The following is a 19,452-nucleotide window of genomic DNA, read 5'->3' as shown; positions in this document are numbered from 1 at the left end:
GCCTTAACTGGGGAGAGCGACTATAGTCGCACGCGGACTCCGCTCCCCATGTGGGGAGGGCGACCATAGTCGCGCGTGCCGTCGCCTCGCAATGTTATGCGGAGAAGGCATGAATATTCATTCTTTATGCATCATTGCATATTTTTTGCTTTTTCAGAGGTTCTATACCAATATATTTTAAGTATATTGCCATTTTTGTGCAATAGCTTTACTATAAATTTTTTTTCGAAAACGGCATCTCCGAAAATCGGTGGATTTACTCCCCACCAGGTGAAAGATAAGGAAATTTCTGCCCCCAACCAAGGGGTTAATAGCCTAAATCGAAACATTATTATTCCTGGAGTACGTATTTCACAATTTTAGATTTTTAAATGACGATATATATTTTTCATGATTAATGATAAAAAGTGAAAATTTTCAAGTGCCCATTTTCAAGTATGAATCCTGGGAAAAGTCCGTATGACGTCATTCTGGTTCTGGTTGCCACTGTGTGAGGCCACCTTGGTGCGAGGCTATGAGCGCCGATAATGCAGGCTGCCAGCAGGTAGCAGAGTACCCTGCTAGCAGGTAGCGCTTGACTCAAATAAGGATTATTAATACCCTATCAAACGAAGGAAACTTTCTGACCATAGGCAATTTTAATAGGTGATTATTGAGAAATGTTTCCCTGAGCTCTGTGCCTCATGCACACATCAGTAATCTCAGACAATTTAAAACTCCTGACTACTCGTACAGCATCTAAGTCCCTGTGACGTCATGTGGAGTGGTATCAATCGCATAGGCACCAATCTGGCCTTTTTCAAATGAGTTCAAATTGACCATTAACATTCCTCTAAACTGGAATTTCTTAAACCAAATAATTTGTATACATATTATGAATACACTCACAATACAATGGAGGGTAATGAATCGCTATCAATGCCTTCCGATTTTTTATGAAGGAAACTAGCATATTGTCCCATTCATGAAAGAAAGAGTTTGGGCCATTGAGATACTCAGGGCCAAGGCAGGTGTTGGGAGAGGGTCCGACACTCATGTATATTCTTCTCTACAGTCACTGGTGCACTAGTGCACAGATGTTTCCCACTGCTAAAGGGTAAACTCACTCAAAAACAATTTTCCAGCATGGCATGATCATATATTTTGTTTTTGGGAACCATGAATGGCACTGCTGCACTGCAGCCAGGCCCGTGCTGGAAGCCTTCTTATGGATGGCCCTAGCCAGAGGGCGCCATCACTATGCAGGGGAGGACTACCTGGTGTGATTAATATGATATGTAAATATATTTTGAAACTTTAATCCCTCTTGAGATTGAATCGAATCTTACCAGATTAAATTATATTAATTTTAATCGTTATTTTCTTTGCTCAAGATGGTGTTACTTTTGCTGTCAAATAAGACATCATTGAAATCAAGTTCATAGCTCAATGTTAGTATTCTGATTGTTAATTTTGTCAGTTTTGGAACGGGAGGGCACCAAAGATTTCCTGGCTGGAGGGCGCACCGCGATATGTCCTATAGTCACCATAGTGTCCCGGCAGCCCAGCACGGGCCTGACTGCAGCTATATCACACCAGGAAGGCACTTGTGCATTGTTGTAAATACCATAGGAACTAAAAATTTTAATGTCATTTAGCAACATTACTTTACATTACCACAACGTCAAAAAGTAACAATGCCTTCAGTAGTGCACACAATAGTTCCTATTAGTAAAAAAAGTTTCAATAATCATAGCTCTAAAATGTAACGTTTGAAATATTGGTACAATGCTGCGAGGGCTTTTTCTGCTGCTGGGGTTTTGGGAACGAATTGCAGTAGAGTGTACACAAAAACAAATCACCCAATGCTAGATGGAGAGAAATAGGTTGCTGAAAAGTGATTATGTTCTTAGCAGGAGCCTGGGATATTTCATCAACCAGTGAGTGATATTTCTAATATTTCATATCTGTGAAAGGGTTAAGGCCATAAATTTTCTGTCACACTTAGCTCAAGTAGTATGCCACATGATGAAAAATGGAAAATTAAAGGTATATACCAATCCAGTCCATTACAATAGAAATAATCTAGGAGCCCATTATTTCAAATTAGTTTTTTCATGAGAGATTGATTCTGAATAGTTGGCAATGCAATTGAATATATGGCTGAGCTTGAAAATTTTCATTCTGGTGATGATGTGTGCCGTCGTGATAATTGAGGGAATGAAAAATTTCCAATCGGATTTGCAAGTTAATGGAATTAACCACTCAAAAGGAAAGTAGATTGTAATAATTATGATCTTTCCGAGGGAAGCAGGGGAAATGAGTTGCAACAGAAGAGAGAGAAGGGCGATAAGACACTTGCCACCCCTTAAAAACAAATGGCTGCAAGGCAAATCCTACGCCCATTTGATAACCCTGCCCTGTCCATAAGGCAAGTGTATTGCCATGAATTTGAGATGGAGATGTGGGAATATGTCATGGCATGAATGAATAAAATACAATATGTTATGTGAAATTATCATGTAAATAATTTAATCAATAAATGAGGAACAATAAACACTGTACAGAGGGGAGAGTGGCAATATAAATTCAGCAGAGAGTTTACACACAAGTAAGGTAGGAGAAACAATCAGCAACTACCTCCTAGATTCTGAGAATCACTTCAATTCCGCGTCTTGAATGTTCCAGCTTTGTTAGCCTTGTTTCTGCTCTGACATTCACCGAAATGTTGAAGGAACTGCAAATGAATTTCAGGATGGAACACTCGCCCACACCCGGGACATATCACATCCTCTCTCGTCTGAGTAGGGAACCCATCGGGAAATTCTTCCAAACCATCAACCGCAGTCAAATTTGGCACCAGCAAATCATGAGATTTCAACTTGCCATCTCGCTCCTCAGCGACCACTTCCACGTTTGTGCCAATCCTCAACGGGCTCGGAAGAGTCTTTAGGTTCCACCTGGCGTCCTTTGAGGCCCTGTGCACACGATCGGGCACAGCAGTGTCTGAGAAGGAGGAGGGCAAGGGATGGTGAGAGGCCGATAGTGACTTCAGAGATGACGACACTAAGTTCCTGGTGATAGCTGTCACTTCCTTACTATAGGGTATGGCGTGATCCACTTTGCTCACTGCAATGTTTGCCATTGACGTTGAGGATGCTGACGAGACAGTGGACGTTGATGTTGATGGCATCACTCCTAAGGAGGCAGGAATGTCTAAACTACTCATGTCACGGCTTTCCACTTTGTCTTTAGTCCCACTGGACTCAGTAGCTCCCTCCACCGGTATATTCATGGGCACCTCTTGTGGAGAAGCTAAGGAACTGTTATCTTCTGAGCAAGTGGATGGCGATTCTTGTATTCCTGAATCTGTTGCCAAAGCAGGCTTGGAACCAGAGGAATCACCATCAATGACTAGATCATCCCCGAGATAAATCGTAGAACCCCTTGGAATGAGATGCCCCTGTTGAAGATAGAAGAGAAAAACCATCCATTAATTTAGAGAAACTGGAGATACTTAACTTAAGCAATAAAATGTGAAAAGTTTGAAAAAAGAAGTTGCAAGAAAGAGAAAAATATCTCATGAAAGTAAATTTATTTCATATTCATTGTGATTTAACAGTTTTTTAGTCTAAATGTAATGATAATACACAATGAAACTGAGAGAAAAGGTGACTTATCATGTGCAAAAAACTGAGAATCTGAACATTAACTGGGAAAGATGGGCATTAAAATCAAGATACCCACATAGAACACTATGTGTCAGAGCATGGGTGTACCCAGTGAGGGGCAGCTGCCCCCTTTTAAAAGCAAAAAGTGCAAAAGTTTTCAAGCAAAATCAGTACTGAATTGAAACAAAAGTATTCAACAAATTTTCTTTAAACGCACAAAAAATGATATGTATTAGTATAAGATATGCAACTGAAATAAAACTATTTTTTCAAGATAATCTCTCGTAAACTAATAAAGTATTGTTATAATTTTCTTAAAATGTTTGTTTCATTCACCTTTTACATGCTAAAATGTCACAACTTGGCTTGCCCTCCCCTAGACCATAGCTTGCCCCCCCTTCCTTCCCCCCTGGTTATGATCCTGGGTACGCCCTTGTGTCAGAGAGTGAATACATTCTGCTTCATAAAAAGAACACTTTTAGTAATCCAGTCTATGATAACTTGTGTCCAAATTATTTAGAACTATAGTTATATTGACTATAAAAATATTTAATTTCCATATTCCCATGATTTTTAAACCCCTTCTCGAGTGACAGATTTTTTTTCTTTGGATGGAAGATTCAGACACCCATGTTCTATGGCTGTAGCCAGAAAAAAAATTCAGGTCGGTTTTTAAGGGGACAGGGAATATTTTGATGGGGTTTTCATCAGGAGGGAAAACTGAAGACTGCATTTTGGGAAGGTTTGAACCCCCAGACCTACTACTCTACATTTCACGCAGTGAAGGCAAATATTTGCCCTTTTTTCACTGATAAATATTTTTCAACACTGCTTACCTAAGGCTAGTAGTTGAAAGAGTTCATAGAATTTCATTATGGAATTGCCAGGGCCCTCACTTTATCAGTAAATAATTTTATTTTAATGATTCATTGAATTTTTTCATATTTCCATGATTCATAGACAACTTAAATTCGAATTTTGTAAAAAAAAACTATTTTAAGGCTTGTTACTTTTGGTAATATAAATTTTAAATTACGAGAAAACATGGATTCAATAATGCATGTTAAAATACAGGAGAACATTGGAGTGAAGAATACGAACCATTCAAATTGATTAAGAAATGTATAAATCTGAGAATGCTTAATATGTACTTACAGGCATGTGCACTGAGGTCCTGAATGTAGGAAATGAATTTTTCCGGCAGATTGTGATATGTGAAGAGCAATGACCTTCCCTTCCATTGTCACCACAGCAGCAATGCTTTCTTTGGCTTGATGATACGTGATCAGTGGAAGACTTCTCCTCAGTCAACTGTAATGACACGGGATTGGTCAATTCTGAGTGCTTATAAGTGGGATAAAACAAAAACTTTTTCCAACTCGTATTTATGTTGTAAGATTTCTGCCAATGATTACCTGGAGCTTATATAAGCTCAATTGCTCTTGGAGATCCTGTATTTTGGCCAAAAGACGCTCATTCTCCTGCCTTGCAAGTTCCTTTTCTCTTTTCTCCGCTTCCCAGTCATCTTTGTTTGCTTTAACCTGTGGACATTAAGGATAATCATAGCTAATTCCAAACGTGAACATTTTTTGTGAATTATTAAGTGAAGGAAAATTTAAAAACTTCATCACTAAACTATCCAAAATTACATATTTATCTCAATTTATTTACTTCAGTTGTAATGAAAACATACAGTATTGAAAGAAAATTGAAAATGGATTGAAAATATGGGGAAAGAAAATTTACATTTTCAAAAACTCCAGTACTACCTCTTAACCCTTTGAGTGCTGGGGAGCGCTATCGCCCTTTCAAATCTCTCGCGAAAAGTGCCAGGAGCGAGATAGCGCTCCTGCAATGTCACTCTTAGATGCCAACAGTGCACTAATCATTCAATAGTCTATATCCATTTTATTTTAACATTAATTATTTTTTTAATTATCAAAATTAACGCATATTACCAAAAATTCGTCAAAGAATACATTAAAAAGGTGAAACCACAAATCAGCAAATTTGCCTCGGCAATCTTAGTGTAGCACCTAGAAAATCGTTTAGCACTCTAAGGGTTAAATAGTAGAAGTGAATAATTAAAAGTCTATACTCCCAAATTGAAAGCTCATAAAATAATCCAGAAAAATGACAATGAAAAACCCATTCAAAATAGAATGCATTAAAATAAATAGTTTGGTCATCAAATTGTCATTTAAACTGAGGGACCGTTAGGTTGAATATGGGCGCAAACTCTTGAAATTTTAGAAATACATAGAAAAATATAAAAAAAGTTTCCATGAAAATTGAACTGCGCCGTTAATGCACTCGAACGAAATTTGGCTTTCATTTTTGTTCTATCTTATACTAAGATCACGCCCATGAAGTAAGCTAACATAATAATATGTGTGTTTGTTTACTTTTCAATTTTACCATAGCATTACGAAGAATGCGCCTTTTTCTAATATTACTGTGAGAGAGGATGAGAGAGGGTACTATTAAGAATGCATTAAAATTTAGGTAAATCTTGTCGGCATAAACTAGCAATTTTCAGTGTGCCTTTATTTCTAAATTTCCTCTAAAAAATATATATGTACTAAAGGGAGCCTGTGAAAACCTACATTGCTATCGAGCAAATGCCCTTAATTTCGGTGAATGATAAAACTGGATGGATTACTCAGACATTTGGAAGTTCTATAACTTCTAGTTCTATAGTTCTGGGGATAGAATTTGACACTTTCAAGTATTCATCGCAGCAGTCAATTTTAGAAAATAATTGCCTTTTGAAACACACCTGTATCTCGAGAACTTCAACATGCTCCTTATGCTCTCGTTCCATACACTCCATCCTCCTCTTCAGTTGCCCAATCTCGTCTCTCAGCTTCGCATTCTCAGCATGGACTTGCCTCGTTACATCACTCCCATCTTCACTCTGATAAAATATGGAAGGGCTTTATGAATAAAAATTGGTATATACGTCTTTTCACATCCCATTGAGCAATCAGTCATGATGTAAATGCATCTCTCAGGACGAACACAATTTGGGAAAGTTAATAGAATGAATTGACCTCTCTGAAGACCAATCAAATTATTGACATCCAATTGATTAAATATGTTAAATTGGGGTCTAATTATTAACATCTCCATATTCAACTCAGGATGTGTTTCTTACTCAACCAATTCAAATGGCAATTTGAGGAAGTGTTACTGCTGAAGGCATATCAATTTCCTAACAAAAATTTGTTATGTATGTAAGAAGACAATTTTTAAGGAGTACCTAATATATTTTACAAATGGAAGGAATATAAATTACTTTGAAAGGACATGAAGATTGAAATACAAAGCTGTCATATGATTTTTTTTTGTAATTTTGACTAGATAAGATGCCACACTTGTCATCTTATATACAAATATGCTTATCATGCAATTTTTCCTACTACATATTTTCAATTATCTAGCCTAAATAAGTGTAATGGATTCATAAATAACTTACTTCTTTGGTTTTGTGAAGCCTGTTTTCAATGTTTTTATTCATCTGCTCTTGCTGATCCTGTATTGTGGAGAGTAGCCTTTCAACATACATTTGCCGATCATTGTTGTATTTCTGCCATCGCTTGTTCACTTCAGTTACCTGTAAAGAATCAAAGAATTTTAAATTAATTAGCTTGCTTCTGCAAAATACCTCTAAAAATACCAATAAAATTCCGACAAGGTATGTTACAAAAAATAAAAAATCATCATCAATGGTTTCCATTCAACACAACGTGATTCATTATCATTCAACAATGCATCAGTTTAAAAACCAAATTGAATACAAAGGCATTGTAGGGACTGGTTCTAAAATTTGCAATAACGTAAAACATCACAGAAAAATTTAGCTTTCAAAGCAATAACAAAGGGGCAGATTAAGATAATTTTATTTTTTAATCGCCTAATTATAAATTTTGGAAAAATGGAAAATGTGGCAATCCCTAAGCTCTTCAATGAAAGTTTTTATTTCACCGGCAAAACAAACAATGAAAAAAAAAAATTGATGGACATTGAAAAGCCACTGGTCTACACATATCAGACCTCACACACATTATCTCTTAGAGGTATTGCATACCACCAAGGCATTGCAGAAAGTGATGATCCACAATGAAAGTGATGAAGTGATGGTTATGTAGTAGATGAGCCCATCCCCCAAAACATGAACCTTAATCTGCACCTGACATTAGACCTGAAAGTTTTTCTCTTCAGTTCTATAGTTACCATTCTCCTTCCCCTAAGAGACTTGCTGCTTTTTCTGCTATTCCATATATGCCTAAGGGGCCTTCAAGTGCGTTAAACCGATGAGTTAGAATTTTTGAAGGAAAAATTGCATGGGAAATTGTTTGTAATTGCAAAGCCTCCCAATAGAGTGCATTACCGCTAAATGCGATGAGGACTATGGAACAGGGAGTCAAATTGTCCTTCGTTGCCTTCCCTACTATAAAGTTACTTTAGTACCTACCTATATAGTTGAGCATATAATTAAACATTTAGGATGGGATTAAGAGTCTTACATATTTTACTGATTCCCACTACGACAGCAGAAGCCATGGAAATTTATCCTGCTTTCTTTTGCGACTGTTACTTATAACACAGGGGCGAATAGGCCTCGCATCCAAACGTGGTGCAAAAATAAAATGCAATTATGGAGACGAAAGTTCGGAAAAGGGAAGTAATTAACAAATTATCTACCGTACGGAACTCCGTAGCGTGAGATAACAATACCCCTGCGCAGGGGCGCAGATAGGAATTAAGGCTGGGGTAGGTTTAGGTGCAACTAATACTGGGGTGTGTGGGGGTAAGGTATAACCACCAGGATAATAGGTAGGTGCGAGATCAATAAATTGCGGAATTTTAAGATAAATGGTTCAAAATGGTTAGTTTTACGGTTTTCTGAGGGATATTTTATTAATCCTTACGCCATTGTATTAGTAAAATCTATCCAATTAAGTAAAATGGATTAAGCTTAAAAGTTTCTCTGAGCTCTGGGGGGGTTTATCCCCAAAAACCCCCCCACTCGCTGCGCCACTGACTTATAACACAGGGACGAATGGGCCTCGCATCCAAGCGTGGTGAAAAAATAAAATGCAATTATGGAGACGAAAGTTCGGAAAAGGGAAGTAATTAACAAATTATCTACCGTACGGAACTCATAGCGTGAGATAACAATACCCCTGTGTCATTAGCGGTGGAAAAATAAGCGTGGATCTTCAGAACGCACGGTGTCATCGTTATTTTCTCATGCGCATTGCAAACGTGCTTAGCTAATTATAACATTGAATCGTTGAAGAATTGCACCTAGGTCAGAATGATAAATAACGCGGATAAAATTTGAATCGGAAATAGGTACCCTCTGGAAAAGACATTGATGCGACTTCGAAAAAACTGAACTCATAATTTCATTACCTTGGGCGCGGCAGTTTGGTGTTATGGTGTAGTAGAAGAAAGATACATGGCGTCCAGTATACGCTAATATTTTAAAGCTAATTTTATCCTAAATCCTTTGTAATTTTCTCAAGATAAGGTGCAGCACAAGGAAACCGTCATCTTATTTGCAATTATGCTTCAACATGCAGTTTTTACTACGACATATTTTCAATTATTAATCCAAAATAAGCATGAGCTACTTCATTCATAAATAACTTCCCACTTTTGTCTTGTGAAACCTGTTTTCAATATTTGTATGCATCTGTTCTTGCTGATCCTAACTTATACATAATCGCTATTTTTTAATATAAACTAGCCTTCCATGGGGACATCCAGGCGACATTGCGTGAGGCGTCAAAGTTAAATTCGCCCGTTGCTATTGACTTTTTTCTATGTAAATGTATCGGAAAGTGGAGTGATGGAAGGATAGGTGTCCACAGGCTGGTGATCTCCCCAGCATATTTATCGCGGGTAGGGAAAAAATTCGGGGGAGATGACGCCCCGATCCCATTGACTACGTACCTGGCAATCCTGATCATATAGTTGAAAGTCAGTTTAAAAAAATCGCGAGCACCCTAATTGATAGGTATTTGACTTAGCTGATAATATCTATTTTCCCAAAAGGTGATCTCATAGGTACAAAATAAAAAATTGAGCGACTAGTGTTTGATCCAAACACTTAAGTATACGAATGCCACGTGCCGTTAGGGTGTGCATAACTACTTACATGATCGATTCCGCTGACTGAGAAGTTTTCAAGAACTCGGTCGTGCTTTCGAGAATGTGTCGTGTCGTCCGTCATCGTCGACAAACAATCCAATATGTGGAATTGCCACGAATAATAATGCCCCCGGGATGAGTCAACGCGACTGGTTGATTCCGCGAACTTCCGCGCTCTCGCAGCGCAGGCAATTTTCCCCGTGGGATGAGAGTGCGAAGGTGGCGCAATCTATGAAGTCTCTCGGGCAATGTCAGCGATCACCTAGGTACACTGCGCATAACCATTGGGTTCCTACGTATAATTTATTAGAGTGCTCTCGGCGCTAACTTTTCCATACAATTTTTCAGAGATTTTTGTCCAAGATATTACGTAGGTACACCTGCCGACGTCCAATGAATAAAATACAATAAATGGAAGTATGTAACATATTAGCCAGGCGCATTTTTTAAGATTAGTGCAATTAAAATTTTTCCCCATTAAAAAAACTTATTTTTAGCAGCATAATTGAACCAGCACTTTTCTAACGAACGATTTATATTCCAAAGCTAAAAACAAATTTCATGGAAGGCGGACACCCCTGTTTCCTCGAAAAAAAAAAAAAAACACAGCGCCTCGTAGAAAATATGCACGGAAACGGTTGGTTTGCTCGTAGGTATGTCAATTTTAAATTATAGTTCTGCTCGTCAGGGACGCGTGTGGCCACTTTTGAAAACCCATTTAAATGTGCGGAGGGTGACGACTAGGAATGGCAATCGAAACTAAACGAGAGTCAAAACCAGTAAAATTTCAATAGTTTCGTTTCCGGGAGCGAAATGAAATGGACGTGGAGTATTTATGGAAATGGATTTAAACCCGAGGAGCTGTAATCAGGGTGGAAACGAAATCGGAGTCAAAACTGCTTCGGGTCGATACCAAACTATGTACTTAAACTCTGAGACGAAACGAAGCGCAGATAATATTTAGCACCGGCGGGACCACGTTCTTCACATTCGAACAGTTTAGTTTCGACCAACACACTGAGTACCAGTGGCTCCGACTCCATGGGGCCTGAGGGGACCCGAGCCCCCTCAAAAATTCGTTGCGGGTGTGAGGAAAAAATGTGTCAGGTTTGTCAATTTTCCCTCGAGAGCCCAGATATCGAGATTCGAGTTATCAGGGTTCTAATGTTGATCATATGATTCTTCTAAAATGCTTAAAAAAATTAATACGCACTACTTATAAAATTTCCTTGGGTAAGATCCCCGGTTTGGGCCCCCCCAATATTTTTTGTACGTCGACATCCCTGCTGAGTACGAAGAATGGATGAATGAAGTTGAGGTTCGGCCTACCGCCATTAGATGCATGGGGCACTCATATTTTTACCACTAACAGGAGAACGGTGAACGAAAACTGGCCATTCGATTTTTAAGCTCAATTCTTTAACCTCTCTATCCTCATGAAATGGGTCGAAACCATACCCTCTTATCCACCTCCACTCAACTTCTGGGATCGAAGCTTTACTATGAGCAACGGAGTTTCGATTAATTTAGTTTCGTTCCCGGGAGTAAAGTTTCGTCCAGGGTCGAAACTTAACTCCTTGGTGATTTTGATTTCGTGCAGGAACGAATCTTATCCTAAGCTTCTTATTTTCGTTTCCCTCCGGGTCGAAACGAAATATTTTCGTTTCGTTTCACTTGCCATCCCAGGTGATGACAGATCTACAAGGCTACTTGAGAATCCTCTATTTTTATATCCACGGTTGTCCACAAAGAGTTTTTTTATAAAATTTCATAAAAGCAACGGTATTTTAAATATTGAATAAATATAATATTTAATTAATTGAAAACGGTATTTAATTTCATTCAAGCAAAATATTTAACGATAAAATTCATACCGTTAAAATTTCTATTCACAGCTCGATGAAGCACAGTAATATTAGAAAAAGGCGCATTCTTCGTAACGCTATGGTAAAATTGAAAAGTAAACAAACACACATATTATTATGTTAGCTTACTTCATGGGCGTGATCTTAGTATAAGATAGAACAAAAATGAAAGACATATTTCGCTCGAGTGCATTAACGGCGCAGTTCAATTTTCATGGAAACTTTTTTTATATATTTTTTTGCATTTCTAAAATTTCAAGAGTTTGCGCCCATATTCAACCTAACGGTCCCTCAGTTTAACTCTCAAATAACCGTTCTAGTCACCAGGGGCGCAGCTAGGGATTAAGGTTGGAGGGGTTTAGGTGCAACTAATACCGGGGTGTATGGGGGTATGGAATACCCACCAGGATACGCGGTAAGTGCGAGATTAATACATCGCGGAATTTTAAGACAAACGATTCAAAATGGTGAGTTTTACGGCTTTCTGAGAGATATTTTATTAGTTCTTACACTATTCTATTAGTAATATAAATCCATCAAAGTAAAAAGTAACTTAAAAATTTCTCTGAGCTCTGGGGGGTGTTTAAGCCCCAACCTCGGGGGGTGTTTAAGCCTCGCTGCGGCACTGCTAGTCACAAAATTCCGTAATTCCATCGCCGCCCAGACCTTATTGACCGTCTTGCATGATGTCTAATTTTTCAAAGGAATCACTATCTCTGGACGTTTCTTCGCGTTGGAGGACGGGCCTCCCACCTAATTTTACGATAGACTGACTAACAGCAAAACAGATATTTTGGGAGTTAAAGATGGAGATAATACTAAAATACCCGCGAACGAGGAAATAAAACATCCGTTTCAGAAAAGGATCTGCGTTGCTATCTTTCCTCCACACAAGTTGTAGTTACTCTTTTCGCCGCTAGCCGCCGCGTTGCTCTTTTATACACATTGCCAATTTTCTCTGGTTCTGAACTCGATATTTTACACCTGTGATTTTACGGGTATGAACCTCATCGGCCTCTTTTCACACTGGAGTCAGTTCCGCTATCTATTCTTGTAAATAAATAAAACTAGAATTTATTTTTTATGTAAAAAACAACCAATGAAACTGTAAGGAATATTAGCTTCGGTCGCATATTTGTGGTAAGTATACTTTCCATTAATTTTTCTAAAACTCTGCGGATTCTTTCAACCTCTCCCTCAGCTGTTACGCAAGAGATAAAAATAATTTGGGTGATGTGATAAAAATCTGAAATACCTACCTCAACAGATCTGATTTCCCGATTACGACTCTCCGAAACCTCCACGACTGCTTGCCCAAATTGCCAAAACTTCCCATACTCTCGTTCGCCATGTTCCACCTACACGATTATCTCTCTTGACCCAAACCCACGCCACATGAGTTCATTCTGTACCAGGAAAAAAACGTAATCACATGATCCAGCGCCTCACGAAGGAAGATGCTGACTCAAAAGTGTATCTCTATTTATGGGATCGAGTAGCTCACGGAACGGAATTCAGGGTGACAAATGCGAGAGAGCAATGGAAGTTTATTCATCTTAAAACAAGATGATCAAATGGAAGGGCGGTCTCAAGATGGGGCCCTCATTACTGGAGGATTAGGGGAATTTTTTTTCGAAAAATTTTAGAAACTTGCATGCTCGGAAATGTATTTTGACGCTACTCCGGCTCTTAAAAAACTAGATGGAAGTTAACAAAAAAAAGCAATTTCGTCAGAAAAAATACTATCAAAAGTGAAAATTTCACAGATTATAAATTTGATGATGTAAATTGATTCTGCTATCTATTCAGTGAATTTTTTCCGTGAAACTAAACTGAAATCCAAAAGAAAAAAAAAACCTCTAAAATAATCTTTTTCCAATAATCCTTTAAAAAAAGCAATAGGCTCTCTTTCATCTACTGACGACTTTATTTCTTTAATTTTTTTATTTCTTCTTTTTACACAGAATATATTTTAAGTTAAGTAACTAATGAAAGTGTAGAATTAAATAATTGGAAAAAATACTTCGGTTCAAGTTATACGAGTCTTCTTTTTATACGCTTTATATACGCTTCACGATAAATGCGAGCATGGCGAGGGTCCCCTAACCTCGGGGTCTTCGGATATTGCCGACCAGCCGACCTTGCCAGACCAAGGAGGTGATAAAGCACAAATATTACAAAAGAGGATCCTCAATTCGGCCTCTGAATGTGTTGTCACCCACCTCACATTAAAATAGGTTTACAGAAGTCGCCACTCGCGTCGCTGACGGACAAATTGATCCGTGTTAAACGGGGAAATAAGGTATAATTAGGGGTGTCAACCGGAATTTGTATTCATGATGATGTGATATATGAAATTCAGAACTCTTCACTGCTATTCCTTGCAATTACAAACAATATCATGCCAAATATTGGTATAAAAGCCAACACACAACCCGATCCCCGAGTGCCGTTACTACCAATACAAGATTATGACTCTACGACTCCGTTCCCTACGCGATACGCTGCCGCCCCCTTCCAAGGAGGCGAGGAAGCCGGGGAGACAGCTAGTGTTGCACAGGTCTTGGTTACGAATGTTAAAAAAGAGGATCCTTAAGTCGGCTTTTGAATGTGTTGTCAACTTCCGCGCATTTAAAGGAGTTTCCAAAAATCGCCACTGGCGTCGCTGACGGACAAAGTGATCCGAGTTTCACGAGGAAGTAAGGTATAATTAGAGGTATTAATAGAAATTTATGCACGTGATGTTTTGATATATCAATGGCATTACTTTTCAATGCTATTACTCGCAATCAAAAACTTTACACAGCAAAATATTGGAATAAAGTGGATCACATTGCACTCATCAGCGCGCCGCGGAGATTTTTTAAAACCTATTAAAATGGGAACGAAGTGGCAGCAGAAATCAACCTTTAATGGGATGCAATTGGGCCTCCTATATCAAGTCCCACAGTGATAAAGGATGAAAAACAAAAGAATTACGAATGTGTCAAAAGATTAGCCGATATGGGAATTGATTGGTAAGGTGCTTCCAACCGATCGTAAGATTGATGATTGTTGATGACCAAAAGAGCATATACACGTTCAACCGAAGATGGTGAGGTTTTGATAACTTTTCTAGATGGTAAGAATTGGCTTTTGTGAATATATAATTGGCATGCAGATAGCCTACGATATTTCTTTAAGGCGCGTTCTCGAAAATTATAAATAGCTGTGCCTCATAAGTCACACACAGAGTGTACCATAGGATGAACCAAAATAACTAACGCCGAATTCATAGAATAAAATGAGGGAAGACCGCTTATTTTCAATGATTTAACTTCAATTTACTGCGATATCAGCATATTAACGCACCTTATGATGCATAGTATGCTAAAATTTCGCAGACGCCTGTGTTAGACGAGGAAAAACTAGCGAAGAAAAATGCACAAGATATATTTGGAAAGAATAGAGAAATTCGAAGACGAGACGATGGACAAGAATTTTGGCATAACTTCTCCTCTCTTCTTTTTAATTAAAGTACAATTGAATTCTTTTTATTTTATTATTGCAGGAAAACATTTTAATAATCTTTCATGCCTTCACGTACCAATTTGATGTGATCATTTTTTTTCTCTGGTGAAGATATAAAAACTATGTATCGAAAAGGTGCCAAATAATTTAGCATATTATGTTAGACCTACACTCTGGGACGTTAGTAAGCATTTAAAAAATTGAGGCCTAAAAAATGAAACAGAAATCGAAAAATTACAACCGTTACCGGTAACTCAGTTACCTCCGCTAACCGCACACGGAGTATATCACCAGTGAAAATTCTATTTAACGTGCGGAAAAACGTTCCTTGCCCTCTCCTCACGGTATCTCTTACGGGCATGCGAAACAAATTATTGAGTTTCCTCGTTCCCGGTTTCTGCTCGAGGAGGAAATTCTGAGAAAAAGGACTCACACACACGCGCCCCACTCCGAATGATAAAGCGGGCTTTCCCCGTGATCAACCCTGGCGGAAGCCGATCCCGGGGAATGGGTGCTAACAAGACGTCGCCCCTAATTCGAGACTGTGTCAGCGGTATCGTTCGACAATTTCGTTTTTCTGTCGATTATAATTGATTTTAAATAAATAACGAACCGATTGAAATCTATAGCAACAGATCTAAAACTCTTAACGGCCTCGTTACACCCGGTGAATTAACACGTATCTACGAGTTAATGTCTGATTGCATGAATGATTTTGGTGGACCGGAACGGAACGTGTACGAATGCATGAACCAAATTAGAACACGTTATATTTTCCGTACATGCGTTAGCTCAAGTTGGGTGGCCTCACGGTGCATTTTGGCGTTCAGTGTCGCGTTTATACATTTAGACATTAACTCGCACGTGTTTGTGTTGTGTACCGTTTAACGAGGCCTTTGCACCCAATTTAACGTCGTGCATTGTATAACTCCATTTTTAATTATTGAATTTAACTTTATTCATATAATTTCGTTCATCATTTGAGTTTTTGACTGCATTAATTTATATGCCAATGTATTTTTTGCTAGGCTGATTTTTTAGATTGTGTATATTTTTAGAATAGAACGTTGCTATGTGTTGTTGATAAAGAGGGGATCGTTAAAAGGATTTTTTTTTCAGAGAGAAGACGAGTAATATGGAGGGAAATGCCAAATTAAGATTTCAAGGAAATTTTTATTATTTGTGGGATCCTAACGTCACCACAATGATACATCGTTTCAAGTTCAGAGTTCATTTTAACAGTTATTTATTATTATCTTTCTGATTGAATTTCATTCAGTTTTCACTGATTTTTTTTAATGTAAAGAGTGCTGGTTCTCAACAAATCCTTCATTGTTGTGTTGATTTGAGAAATTTTCTCGCGATGAGGCAAGTAGAAATTATTATGGCCTTCAGCAACTTAATGTACGTATTTTAATTAATAATGAGTATCGTAAAACTATTTTGTATTAGTTTTCGGACGATATTGGTGGCAGACATGGCAAATGGTGCTACAAAAACCTGTTGCATATTCCATATTCTTTATATTCCTATTGCCAATCGCACAAGTTGGGTGGCTACACGGTGCAACTTGTTTATTTTTCCGGCATAATTTTTCTGCGTACAGGTATTTATCTAGTACTGGTATTTCGGCTACATATTTTTTCCATTGATTTTGATACGACGGGTTATATTTCGGAAGGATAGTGCTATCACACCCAGTCAGTATATGACAATCAAATCTAACGTTTGTTGCGGTTAGTATAATGAAAGGGGCCTGGTTATCCCGTCAACTCATTATAACCCAATGCTACTCCTATGTAACATAGAAAATGTATACATTTTCAGCTCTATTCAGGAAATATTTAAACTGCTGCGTGTTATTTTTCGCTGTAAAGTTTAACAGTGGAATATGTAGCTGCCACTATAATTATGATAGATTAGATAAATTTTCACCTATTTAAAATGAAAATTCTTGAAATTTAATTTCAGCTAGAAGTAGCTCTGGGTGAGAAAGAGTTAATATGGGCTGCAGGAGAGCAAGACTGAATGGATGGCTCCGTGCACGCATTCAAAAACGAACCATTTGCTGTTTCAAATCAATTGAGGTCTCTCGCTCAGAAAACCCCGCGAGGAGAAGATCTTCCGATACAAGCGGAATGGTACTCACGTCTGTTATGACGGCTTGAAGCTTGAGGTTCTCCTCCTTGACATGCCTCAAATCTCTCCTCACCTCGTCCAGTTCATCTCTGGGAGACATGGCACTCGGCTCTTTGGTGTTCTGCGAGTTTAAAAAAAAAGAAATGAGATTTCACTCAGAAGGTAAAACTAAAAATTTCTAAATAAAAAAGAGGGAGAAAAGATTTCACGAACTCGCTATGAAGAAGACGGTCTTTTGGGTTATCACCCTGCTTATATTATAGTAGTAGCAGACAACAATTTTCGGCAAAATTCCGTTAGTATTTTTCATGTTTAAGAGATCTGATGGGACCCAAAAGGCAAAATTCCACAAGAAAAAGTGGAAAAAAACATTTACGTGAGCGTTTATCTTAATGATCCCAACTAAACACTTCAACTTACTATTTGCAGTAGTTTTCAAGATATCCGAGGGGCTCCAAAAGGCAAAATATCAGATTAAAAATGTGAAAAAAACATTCACGTGAGCTGACCTTCGACCTGAGGAGAAAAATGGGAATTTTTCGTCTTCTGTGACGAGATTTGCGGCTTAAAACCTTTAAAGACCATCTTTCATTAAGAATATTTTAAGATTTTTTACAAGGTGCATACTTCATGGTCATTGAAAATTGCCAATTTCATCGCGTTGAATTTTTCAAAAAGAATCTAGAAGCAGCTACGCTTCCGCGCTAATTTGAGCGAATGAGAAATAGAGCCCAATATAATTAAAATAATTCGGCAATAGAGTTGAGCTTATTTACTGACATGCAATGTACATCTAGTAAAAACCTCTTTTCCTTATTAATAGTCGCGCGCAGTGGCGGTAATGAGAGAAAAATACGTAAACCGATCGTTCTCATCATATATCTCATTTTTTTTCCTCATCCAGCAACATTCAACGGCAGTGATCAAGAACTCCTAAACTATAATAGTAATATAAATAATCTTTGAACGTATTAATCTTTTGCATAATTTAATGTATATCTATAATGAACATTTCCTTTCAAGCATATTTTACTTCAATTGAATATTATGTGCTTAGTTTCGGTGCTTAGTAGCAAATGATTTGTGCAAAACCAATATTTTGATCGGTCAAGATAAATAGGCAATCTTGGGTCGGCAATATTTTAAACGGTGTAATGCTTTATCATCAGCAAATGAAGCTGATTTTCCATGTTATACATCATTAAAATGAATCAGAAACAACACTGGCCCAAGATCCGCGCCTTGGGGGACACTGCAAGCAAAAGGAACATTTAGTCTATCGGAATTTTGTATCTTATTTTGATAAAAAATACACATTTAAATATTGCTACACAGTGATAGTGTCACAAATCTCCAGACAGGTTCCGTTATCTGAAGTCCGTATATCGCACGAGGAAAGCAGCTGATATAAATCAGTTTGGAGGGCTATGGGCCCAGAATACATTTTGGGTCTAGAGAGGCAATCATCAAGGAGATTGGAGCAGCAAACACGGGAAGATAGAGCGAGACAGATAACAGGCAGCATTAAAAGCAATCTACGAAGAAAAAAAAACGAATAACGAGCTAAGGCATGCGGAAAAACTGAACTCGTTCCCAGCGACACCGACTTTTCCACGAACGGCACTAATTGACGTGAAGCCCTCGCAATTTTCCAACCGGGGGTCCAACATTTTGCTGTCAACGATTCCATAGCTAATATAGAATGCTTGGAACCATTCCCACACACATGCAAAAACACAGCTTTCAAGTTAGCCATTCAACCTGAAATCATAATACCTTTCGCATGAACATAATTTAAAATAGATTAAATCGCTTTCAAATGTATCTGAAATGAACTAGATTTAGGAGAATTTTTGAACAAATGTAAAATTTATGTTTTCGGAATTCTTCTCAGGTTTTGCACCAGGAAATTGGTTTTCTATTGTCAAAATTGAAGAAAAATTTATTAATTTAAACATCTAATATTTCGAGTGCAAGCAATCAAAAAGGTCAACAGAATAAATATCTACATTGATTTCAATTGCAATTTTTCTTATGGGCGTTAGAAAGTTAATGAGAGCTACTTCAAAAATAGTTTAACCGACTTATTAAATATTATGTGTTGGATAACTTGTACGACAGTTCTG

The 19,452-nt window shown here is 37.9% G+C and overlaps 1 protein-coding gene across 2 annotated transcripts in view; it reads right to left on the bottom strand.

The window, feature by feature from the left end:
• Nucleotides 1–2,486: 2,486 nt before the first annotated feature.
• Nucleotides 2,487–19,452, bottom strand: part of LOC124156394 — a 436,715-nt gene continuing 419,749 nt past the window's right edge. For both annotated transcript variants that reach the window (XM_046530931.1, XM_046530933.1), the window contains exons 2-7: nt 17,337–17,447; nt 7,129–7,266; nt 6,430–6,567; nt 5,066–5,191; nt 4,806–4,961; nt 2,487–3,442 (exon numbers count right to left, since the gene is read on the bottom strand). In XM_046530931.1, coding sequence (XP_046386887.1) covers nt 2,642–3,442; nt 4,806–4,961; nt 5,066–5,191; nt 6,430–6,567; nt 7,129–7,266; nt 17,337–17,447 — 1,470 coding nt within the window. In that variant the 3' untranslated portion in view covers nt 2,487–2,641. The remainder of the gene's footprint in view (nt 3,443–4,805; nt 4,962–5,065; nt 5,192–6,429; nt 6,568–7,128; nt 7,267–17,336; nt 17,448–19,452) is intronic.

Source organism: Ischnura elegans, chromosome 3 (assembly GCF_921293095.1).
Source record: "Ischnura elegans chromosome 3, ioIscEleg1.1, whole genome shotgun sequence".
In the NCBI taxonomy this organism is placed as follows: domain Eukaryota; kingdom Metazoa; phylum Arthropoda; class Insecta; order Odonata; family Coenagrionidae; genus Ischnura; species Ischnura elegans.
This window is presented reverse-complemented; position numbering and strand designations above follow the sequence as displayed.